The sequence below is a fragment of the Haliotis rufescens genome, unplaced genomic scaffold, assembly GCF_023055435.1.
Source record: "Haliotis rufescens isolate VD_foot unplaced genomic scaffold, xgHalRufe1.0.p SCAF_5, whole genome shotgun sequence".
Classification (NCBI taxonomy): Eukaryota; Metazoa; Mollusca; class Gastropoda; order Lepetellida; family Haliotidae; genus Haliotis; species Haliotis rufescens.
The window spans coordinates 46,377,191-46,387,982 of NW_025964223.1; the positions used below are offsets into that span (position 1 = coordinate 46,377,191).

The 10,792-nt window shown below is 42.3% G+C and overlaps 1 protein-coding gene across 2 annotated transcripts; it reads left to right on the plus strand.

The window, feature by feature from the left end:
* Window positions 1-1,303: 1,303 nt before the first annotated feature.
* LOC124137152 lies at window positions 1,304-7,841 on the plus strand. Of its 2 annotated transcripts, none has more exons than XM_046503344.2 (6): window positions 1,304-1,510; window positions 2,254-2,301; window positions 3,275-3,628; window positions 5,414-5,479; window positions 5,773-5,857; window positions 6,091-7,841. In XM_046503344.2, the coding sequence occupies exons 1-6, from the start codon at window positions 1,393-1,395 to the stop codon at window positions 6,347-6,349; spliced, it is 930 nt and encodes a 309-aa protein (XP_046359300.2). In that variant the 5' UTR covers window positions 1,304-1,392; the 3' UTR covers window positions 6,350-7,841. The 2 variants fall into 2 exon arrangements, with proteins under 2 accessions (XP_046359300.2, XP_046359299.2); XM_046503343.2 differs by having other exon boundaries at window positions 1,305-1,510; window positions 6,088-7,841.
* The last annotated feature ends 2,951 nt before the right edge of the window (window positions 7,842-10,792 follow it).

Consider the following 10,792-nt stretch of genomic DNA (forward strand, 5'->3'; position numbering starts at 1 on the left):
CTGTGTTGGTGTGGACGTGACATGTGCTGTGTTGGTCTGGATGTGACATGTGCTGATGTTGGTGTGGATGTGCAGGTGCTGTGTTGGTGTGAACGTGACATGTACTGGTGTTGGTGTGGACGTGCCGATGCTGTGTTGGTGTGAACGTGAAATGTACTGGTGTTGGTGTGGACGTGCAGATGCTGTGTTGGTATGGATGTGACATGTGTTGATGTTGGTGTGGACGTGACATGTGCTGTGTTGGTATGGATGTGACATGTGCTGATGTTGGTGTGGACGTGCGGGTGCTGTGTTGGTGTGAACGTGACATGTACTGGTGTTGGTGTGAACGTGACATGTGCTATTGCTAGTATGGACGTGCGGGTGCTGTGTTGGTGTGGACGTGTCATGTGCTTTTGCTGGTATGTAAGGGTCAAATGCTATTGCTGGTATGTAAGTGTCAAGTGTTATCGATGATACGTAAGTGCCATATGCTGTTGCTGGTATGAAAGTGTCATGTGGTATTGCTGGTATGTAAGTGTCATGTGGTATTGCTGGTATGTACATGTAAGTGCCACGTGCTATCGTGGTATGTTAATGTCATGTGCTACTGATGGTATATAAATGTCATTTGCTATTGGTGGTATGTAAGTGTCATGTGCTATTGCTGGTATGTAAGTGTCATGTGCTATTGCTGGTATGTAAGTGTCAAGTGTTATCGATGATACGTAAGTGCCATATGCTATTGCTGGCATGTAAATGTCATGTGCTATTGCTGGTATGTAAGTGTCATGTGGTATTGCTGGTATGTACATGTAAGTGCCACGTGCTATTGCTGGTATGTTAATGTCATGTGCTATTGATGGTATATAAATGTCATTTGCTATTGGTGGTATGTAAGTGTCATGTGCTATTGCTGGTATGTAAGTGTCATGTGCTATTGCTGGTATGTAAGTGTCATGTGCTATTGCTGGTATGTAAGTGTCATGTACTATTTCTGGCATGTAAATGTCATGTGCTATTGCTGGTATGTAAGTGTCATGTGCTATTCATGGTATGTAAGTATCATATGAAAGTGGTACATGATTCAGAGTAGTAGAGTACGACATGATCTGTTGCCTGACTAGAGGTTGACCGGTGAATTGACTATCTCGTTGCCTGGTGTCGATCTCTTGTAGTATTTCTATATCATCCTAATTTGAACAATAGGCGCAGTGATTACACACTCTGGCGCTTGAAATATCAAACTGATGATATCACCTTCCGAACCCCATAATAACCTTTAGAATCTGTTCCCATCATTACAGTGGTGTGTTCAACTGATAATCCTTATTTGGAATGTGAACAGTGGACATATTCTTCTGGATATGATGCGTATGGTACGCAAGTTAAACTGTGTGGTGAGACTTCCGCATGGTGACCACGTGTTACGGAGACAGATGTGGAGATATTACACCGGTTAACCTCTCAGCACTGAGCATGGACACGTCGTATGCAATGGTGGCTGGCTACTTTATGATCATAATCCAACGTAAGTAGAAAATATTGTACATAGACATCTTGAGATGAAGTCTAACCGCTGTTCACCACTACTGTATCATGTTCATATAACTCATATGCAGTGTGTGCAGGCACCATTTATTGGAAGGTCATGTTCGTTTGTGTTTGAAGGAATGAAGGGTGAAGTCTTAAACATACATCGCGTATGGAGCTTTTCAAGCATAGTGGTAGTAGTATCATCATCATCATCATCATTATTACTATTATTATTATTACAATCAGGTTGGTTAGGTTCATCATCAGTTCAGGGCCCTTGCCCCCTCTACACGCATCCCAGACAGCGAATGGGACTTCTCCCAGGAAGCGCTGCCAAGACAAACCCACCCAGAACCTTTCGGAGAATGTGACGACTCCCCAACACTGCAGCCTTCTGCATTACCCAGATTGTCAGAAGGGCTGTATTCCTGGTAGCAAACCCTGGTACTCTCCCAATGTCAGTCAACACATTGGGAGGTTCCAAACCTTAGGCACCGAGAACAATGGGAAGTCGAACAACTTGGTACTTGGGATGCAAGCGTGACATTTCGAAAACGAGGTCTGCATATTTGCCATGTATTTCCTGAATATTGTCAATCACATTAGTGTCAAAAGGGACAGAAAGTTGTTGTTGTTGTTGTTATTATTATTATTATTGTTGTTGTTGTTATTGTTGTTGTTGTTGAAACTCCAAAACATCGATATATAAACTGTTTATCTGGTCTCTTCTATATCTAGTGTGTATTCGACCTGCTCGTGGAAACTGCCCCGATCAAGGATTCCAATGTAAGTATACATGATGTATATGTTGTATGTGTTTTTTATAGTTTTAGGTGTGCAGAGGTTTTACAAGACTCATCAGGGGTTCTGTGAAACATGTGATTCCGATGGAATTAATATAATGCTAAGGACCCGAAACCCCCACCCCCTCCCCGCCCTGATTTACTGCCTGCTGCTGGCTGTACTTAGAAATAATGTTTTGTGGGGCGGATAACCTGTTTAACTCTTGGAGCGCTTACTACAAAAATATTTTACCGAATGGTTGGTCGCCATAATCATAGTTTTCCTCTTTAATTTTTGTTACAAATTATATATTACACATATGTAAAGTGAAATGGACGTGACATATACCGGGATGGGGTAGTGATAGATCTCTGTAATATTGTCACTCTTTGTGTTCATAGTGTAGTGATAGATATATGTAATATATTGTCACTCTTTGCGTTCGTTGTGTTGTAGTGGATCTTTGTAATAGTGACACTCTCTGTGTTCACTGTGTGGTGATGGATGTCTGTAATATATTGTCACTCTCTGTGTTCATTGTGTAGTGAGTGAGTGAGTGAGTGAGTATGGTTTTACGCCGCTTTTAGCAATATTCCAGCAATATCACGGCGGGGGACACCAGAAATGGGCTTCACACATTGTACCCATGTCGGGAATCGAACCCGGGTCTTCGGCGTGACGAGCGAACGCTTTAACCACTGGGCTACCCGACCGCCCCTCATTGTGTAGTGATAAATCTCTGTAGTATATCGTCACTCTCTGTCTTCATGGTTGTCTGTAATATTGTCATACGCTATGGTAATGTGATTCATCTTTCTAAAATCGGTGTTCTGTATGATCTGTATTTAATGATGGAGTTCTGTAAAGTCCCTTGCCTTAACGTTACGCATTTAACAAGCCATCGAGTATAAAATCCAACACTGTGTGAATCCATCATTGTATAATTATAACTGTAACACATTCTCTTGTCAAACAGTGATTAACATCTGTCGGCGTCCTCAAGATGAGTTCAGCTTCACCATGGGCAGCATCCGCCTCCATCCGCAAGACCTGCAACCGCACCTGTCTATGTGTGTATGTCAGCTAACGGTGAACAGATACACCCGGGATTTACTTGTTGCCAGGCGACACTACCCTGCTATGCACCAACTGTTTGATATATACATACTTACCCCTGATGTGACAGTAAATGCGAGTAATGTGTCATTTGAAAACATTATAAAGCCAATTGATGAAGAAAGCCCCTGGAACTTTGTCGTGAGGAAAAGAAATGCATCACGTAACGCTGACGATGACTCATCCACGTATTGTTTCTCCGTACGGTCATCAGGTCAGTGTATTTGAAGCTGTTATTCTGTCATCCTTGTATATTTGTATATTCTTAACATTGTCTCTCTCCATAATCGAGACCGCCTCCGTGGTCTTGTGGTAGAGCGTCCGCCCGGAGAGCGGAAGGTCCAGGGTTCGATCCCGGGCCGCGTCATACAAAAAGACGTTAAAAGATTGTACTTGTTGTTACCCTGTCTGGCGCTCGGCATTAAGGTGCTAAAACAAGGACTGGTCGGCTCGGAGTCAGTATACTGTGTCTGAGTGGGGTATTCATGTTAAACTGCGTCATGGTATCTCAGTGAGCTAGCACTATAAATCGGCATCAGTCCGGACTAGTACAAGCAGCCACACACACACATACACGTGCATGCACGTCGCTATATAAGTGCAATAATCTTGGACGCGACGTTAAACCCAATTTCAGCTCACCTCTCCATAATCATTATGAAGCAACGGATCTCTGTTATAGTGTCGGGGGCACGGGTGGCCCCGTCGTCTAAGGCGCCGCGATTCGCTGTGCAGAGTTGCGTCCCTTGGACACGCCAGAAACCTATGATTTTGGGTTCGAATCCCGGTTCGCCCCGATTATGTTTCTAGGTTTGTCAGCACCATACCCGTGCTCGTGGGTTTCACCGAAGTGGTAAACGTCTGAGACCTGCATCACTTCGGGATTTCCTCCCACATTAAACTGACACGCCGTGATATAACTGGACTACTGTTAAAAGCGGCGTTAAACCAAACTCACTCACTCAATCACTGTTATAGTGTCTGTCTACGGTCATTGTGTTGTGACGGATCTCTATAATATTATCGCACTGGTATCATTATGTCGTGACTGATCTCGGTTATAGTGTCTCTGTGTAGTGACGGGTCTCTGAAATAGTGTCTCTATAATCAGTGTGTAGTTACAGATCTCTATTAAAGTGTCTTTCAATAATCATTGTGTAGTCACGGATCTCTGTAATATTGTCTCTCTATGATCATTGTGTGGTCACGGATCTCTTTACTAGTGTCTCTCTATGATCATTGTGTAGTCACGGATCTCTGTACTAGTGTCTCTCTATGATCATTGTGTAGTCACGGATCTCTGTACTAGTGTCTCTCTATGATCATTGTGTAGTCACGGATCTCTTTACTAGTGTCTCTCTATGATCATTGTGTAGTCACGGATCTCTGTACTAGTGTCTCTCTATGATCATTGTGTAGTCACGGATCTCTGTACTAGTGTCTCTCTATGATCATTGTGTAGTCACGGATCTCTGTAATAGTGTCTCTCTATGATCATTGTGTAGTCACGGATCTCTGTAATAGTGTCACGGATCTCTGTACTAGTGTCTCTCTATGATCATTGTGTAGTCACGGATCTCTGTAATAGTGTCTCTCTATAATCATTGTGTAGTCACGGATCTCTGTACTAGTGTCTCTCTATGATCATTGTGTAGTCACGGATCTCTGTACTAGTGTCTCTCTATGATCATTGTGTAGTCACGGATCTCTGTAGTAGTGTCTCTCTATGATCAATGTGTAGTGATGGATCTCTGTAATAGTGTCTCTCTATAATCATTGCATAGTGGCGGATCTTTGAATAGTGTCTCTCTATAATCATTGTGTAATTACAAATCTCTGTTAAAGTGTCTTTCAACAATCATTGTGTAGTGATGGATCTCTGCATCAGTGTCTCTCTATGATCATTGTGTAGTGATGGATCTCTGCATCAGTGTCTCTATATACATATGGTCATATAAGCCGCATTAAAACCATTTCACTCACTTACTATGTTCTACAGACAAAACAACTTTATCCCTCAACTGCGAAACGTTTCCACGTCGACCTTCAGAGACACTCACACAAGGTATTCACTTGCTGGTCAAACTGACTTCCTCACTACGCACTGGTCGCCTGCGCTTTACTTTCAATGTATCTACATTTCTTTTTCAATTGAATATATTGTACAAAACCATAAAGAGCTTTTGTAAACACATAATATGAAATAATCACGGATACCACTGTGATTCAAAGCTACATGTAATGGTATATGGATACAATGATATGCCTCTTGTAGGATCTTGAGGATCAGTGTTTAGTGTACGTGGTCATTCAATAATTGTTCAATTAAAGGGAACGGCAATGATGTTTTTTCTTCAGTGTCAGTGACAGTGTTGGCCAGCTGCCTCATGGGTGTTGCTGTCGCGTGTTTTGTTGCAGGTGCTTGTATCGCATATTGCTGCAGGTGTGTGTATGCATCATATTTCTATCTACATGTTCATGCAAGAATATGTTCCGTAACTGATCGGCAGTAAATATAACACGTACTCTCGTCAGCATCCACAGGAGGTCAACTACTTATAGCTATGTCTTACGATATCGAACACGTTACTTGTATCTCGAACAAAATACACAATTATCCTAATATTGTGAATATATTACAAAATATTTGTAATTACTTAATTTTTTTTTCAGCAGCAATAGGTTTCGCGTGAGGCAGCTGACGGGCGAGACGGCGGTGTGTCAGTTCAGAGATAGCGGCATAGACACCAGCAATCAGGATAACCACCACTTGGCTGAGGAAGTGGACACTTCTAACGAGTATGCTACGGTCGACTGCCGGAAGTTTGTCCATGGGATTCAGGAGGATGGCGGGTTGAGAATGACTACAGTGAAGGCATCCGCAGACACCGACAAAAGCAGCCTTGTGACCATGGAGAATGACCTGTATGAATGACACGACACTGACAATTAAACTGACAGCAGACATCTATTGTTCCACTCGGGTCAAATCGACATATTGTCCTAAAGTTTATCATACACAGGGCTTCACTCGGCTTATTAGGAATGATATTTTATGATTTCACAAGCTCCTTCCCCGAGCGTTATACCTTTGGTGCCCTCCTGTATCATGTCTGGCATCTCTGATGCGACCATTTTAGGATGCTTTTTAAAATTACTCTCCAACCACACATCTTGGGAAATTTAAGTATTTGTATGTTAATCGTCGTTAATGACATAGTTACTGCTTCATGGATAAATATATGTTTGTGACTCCGTGATAGCGGAAAGAATCCATATTCTCCATAACATTCTCATCGTCCCATTGTCTGATGTTAGATAAAGACGCTATCCAATATGACAAACCAGCAAAATAATAAATGTGGAAGCAGTAGACAACGTCTAGTGAGCTTGTAAACACAACGGTCTGTCTCCACACATGCTGGAAGAAAGGCCGTCTGATAATGGAATCTGGATCAGACAGTCCAGTGAAGGATGTTATGAGCAGCGTCTCACGCCGTCGGGGTACGTTGACATTGAATCAACCAGGTCACCGAGTCTGACCATCACCCGATACCATCAGGTCGCCTATCACGATGGGCATAAGTTCCTTTGGTTCAGTTCTAAACCGGATTTCATTCGGGTGTGGCGAGTTACTGGCTAGCAGTGATTGTACAAGAGAACCAGAAACGATGATGATGATGATGATGATGATGATGATGATGAGGAGGAGGAGGAGGAGGAGGATATACTTTCAATAGACTTACAAACCAAAAACCATCCTGCTGTGGCATGCGATAGTCCATGAATGAAACTCGTTACTGCCTGAGTAAATCCAACAGTTAAAACTACAGTCACAATATGTCATGTAATGAACATTCTGCTGATACGCTGCTTGAGATTAGTCTACGGGGATTAGTTTCAGTAAACAGAAAGTGACAAATTGAACACAGATAAATATGTTCTTTCTTTACAATTGCAATATTTCAACACACGATGCTGATAAGTCCTATTCTTGGCGGATTTATGTGGCCATTTAAAACATGTATGGCGCTGGAGGACAGGCAACGTCTTATTTGTTCAACAACGTCAACAACGTCAACAACGTCTCACCGATCATTTGACTAAATGTGAGGTGGGAAACAAGCGGTTGATAGCATGAACACCTATCTTGCCTTCGGGAAACGACGGCAGTCACTCTATGAGTGATTCTCTTCAAATTACTAATCAGATTATACTGAAATCAAATTATTGACAACGTTATTTAAACACTAGGTTTGCCAAAGCTTAAAGAACGAACACATTAAAATATCGCCATATCATTACTAATGAGACCAAAAATGTAATAATATTAATTCCGACAGTTCCAATTTTTTGTTGAAGTTCACGATTTCATAACCTCGCCCATTGCATGAACGTTGTTATATTAAGGGCAATAAACAAATTAAAATGATTTTTGGAATTTTCTTTTCGGAAATAACAAGATGTGGTCTTAACGTCGCATACATGCTTACTGCACTTATACAGCGAAGTGCATGTGTGCGTGCGTGTGTGCGTGCGTTCGTGTGTTCGTGTGTGCGTGTGGCGGCTTGTACTAGTCCGGATTAATGTCGATTTTATAGTGCTAGCCACCTGACATGAGATATCATGCCGCAGTTTAACATGAATACCCCACTCAGACACAGTTTACTGACTCCGAGTCGACCAGTTCCCTTATACCGAGTGCCAGGCAGGGTAACAACAAGTACCATATTTTAACGACTTTTGGTATGACGTGGCCGGGGATGGAACCCCTGATCTACCACAAGACCACGGAGACGGTCCGGACATTATAATTAGACATGATGAGGAGAACATAGATTTAATCAATGAACAATTGTATTTTCCTCAGAAAGTTTTAGAACAGGGCTCACATATACTTTATTACACTGGGTACAAAATTTAAGCGGCAATTAATTAAAATAATTGGGTAGTTTTGCTGATCATGTATGCATTTGCTTCTTGCTATTCCCAGAGCACGGATTGAAGTCAGCGATCGGACATAACTGGATCAATATTGTTGCAGGTTAAAAATAGCTATATTTTCCCGTCATTATTCCCACTGCATTGATTGAAATGCTGAAATGGCAATGCCACGGAACAGTAAACACAAAAACCGTCACCGTTCCATCCAGTAGTTGATGCACAGTAGGCCTTCGACCAAATACCACTGATAATAAACGTCATCGTTCAACTAAGTACCTAACGTACGAGAGCGGAAGGCCACACTAAATGTACTACACTAAATGCCACATTTCAGTCTACTGTACGGATGTACGGTAGGCAATGAAACATATACCACAATAGTGAGTGAGTATGGTTTTACGCCGCTTTTAGCAATATTCCAGCAATATCATGGCGGGGACACCAGAAATTGGTTTCACACATTGTACCCATGTTCGGAATCGAACCCGGGTCTTCGGCGTGACGAGCGAACGCTTTAACCACTAGGCTACCCGACCGCCCCTATACCACAATAACCACCACATCTCCATCCAGTACAGAAGATGCACGGTAGGCCATGAAATAAATACCACAACAATCGCTATATCTCCATCTTGTACATGAGATATTTGGTAGACGATGAAACAAATACCACAACAACCGCTACATCTGCATCTACTGCAGAAAATGCACGGTAGGCCATGAAATAAATACCAAAAATAACCGCTACATCTGCATCTACTACAGAAAATGCACGGTAGGCCATGAAACAAATACCATTATGTTAATAACCGCTACATCTGCATCTACTACAGAAAATGCACGGTAGGCCATGAAACAAATACCACAACAACCGCCACGTCTCCATCTTGTACATGAGATATTTGGTAGACGATGAAACAAATACCACAATAACCGCCACATCTGCATCTAGTACAGAAAAGGCACGGTAGGCCATGAAATAAATACCACAACAACCGCCACATCTCCATCCAGTACATAAAAGGCACGGTAGGCCATGAAACAAATACCACAACAACCGCCACGTCTCCATCTTGTATATGAGATATTTGGTAGACGATGAAACAAATACCACAATAACCGCTACATCTGCATCTACTACAGAAAATGCACGGTAGGCCATGAAATAAATACCACAACAACCGCCACATCTCCATCCAGTACAGAAAAGGCACGGTAGGCCATGAAACAAATACCATTATGTTAATAACCGCTTCATCTCCATTTAGTATAGAAGATGCACGGTAGGCCATCATACAAATACCACAATAAATCACCTTTTCAAACTACTCTAGTACCTACATGCGCGGTAAGCCAGTGACAAAATTCTACAATTATCACATTTCCATCAAGTACCGAATGCAGAGGCTCAGATCAAATGTCACAATAACTGTCACGTTTCCATCGAGGGTTGATTTCTGAAGTTCTGAGCCTCATATGGATAGACTTGACCTGAGATATAAATACATTAACATTATTTATTTCCTAACATAATCCACTTCCACATTGATAGATTTTTGCTAAAGATGCTTGAGAGATTTTATCAGAGTTTTATAGAAGTCTTCTGGGCTCTCAAAAAGGGTCTCTACAGCTGCCATGACGACGTTGTTCGATTCGGAATGGGTTGGGGTAAGAGCTGTAGTCATGTTTGGAAGTAGCTGATAGAGGTCGGAGCAGGAGAAGAAGGTGGGTGCTGGAGGAGTTCAAAGCCATGTTCGTGGATTACAGCCGCGGTGATGACCGAATCGTTATTGTGCACTCGCGCATTGATCTGATGGAAGAGCAAACCCTTTCTCAGTTTTTCACTTCTTAATTTCATCCCGTAGTTTCCTCAAACGCGCAGCATAATATGTTCCTAATTTAGTTTTAAAGATAGTCAACCATTGCTATACCCTTGGGACCCCCCAAAATATGGAGGCTATATATAATTGTTCCAGCTGATGGAACAGTCTTTGCCTGCTGTGGTGGTGGTCAAATTTGTCCACTGTTTTCACTGTTGTTTGAAAGAGGTGATGTCGGGTCACAATTCAGTGCAAAAATGTGTTCGCCTGGTACGTTTTTAACGTCGCATGCCTACCAGGACAGGGGTACCCTTCAAGGCTCTCCTCGCTACGCTTAGACTTAGATGCTGCTGGTGCTGCTGGTGGGATGGAGATGGGCATCATTCCCTGGTGTTGTGCGCATATCTGCATGGATGGAATGTGGTATAATGTCCAGCCTTCTGCAAGTCCTTGATCACTGCACGTTCGTCACGTTTGTCCATTTTCCAAAGGTTAGAGACCCTGTTTGTTTTACCGACTTGTCACGGCGAAGCAATTTGCTTCAATGACTAAGATTCTTATTTTTATATTAAATGACAGCATTTATTATCTCACCTTACATTAAAATACGAGCC

Bases quoted from the DNA above. Each gene is read 5' to 3' on its own strand.
- LOC124137152 (XM_046503343.2), top strand. From the start codon at position 1,393: ATGGTGACCACGTGTTACGGAGACAGATGTGGAGATATTACACCGGTT. The intron at 3,629-5,413 runs GTCAGTGTATTT...TATGTTCTACAG, and splicing joins TTTCTCCGTACGGTCATCAG to ACAAAACAACTTTATCCCTC. The intron at 5,480-5,772 runs GTATTCACTTGC...TTTTTTCTTCAG, and splicing joins TTCAGAGACACTCACACAAG to TGTCAGTGACAGTGTTGGCC.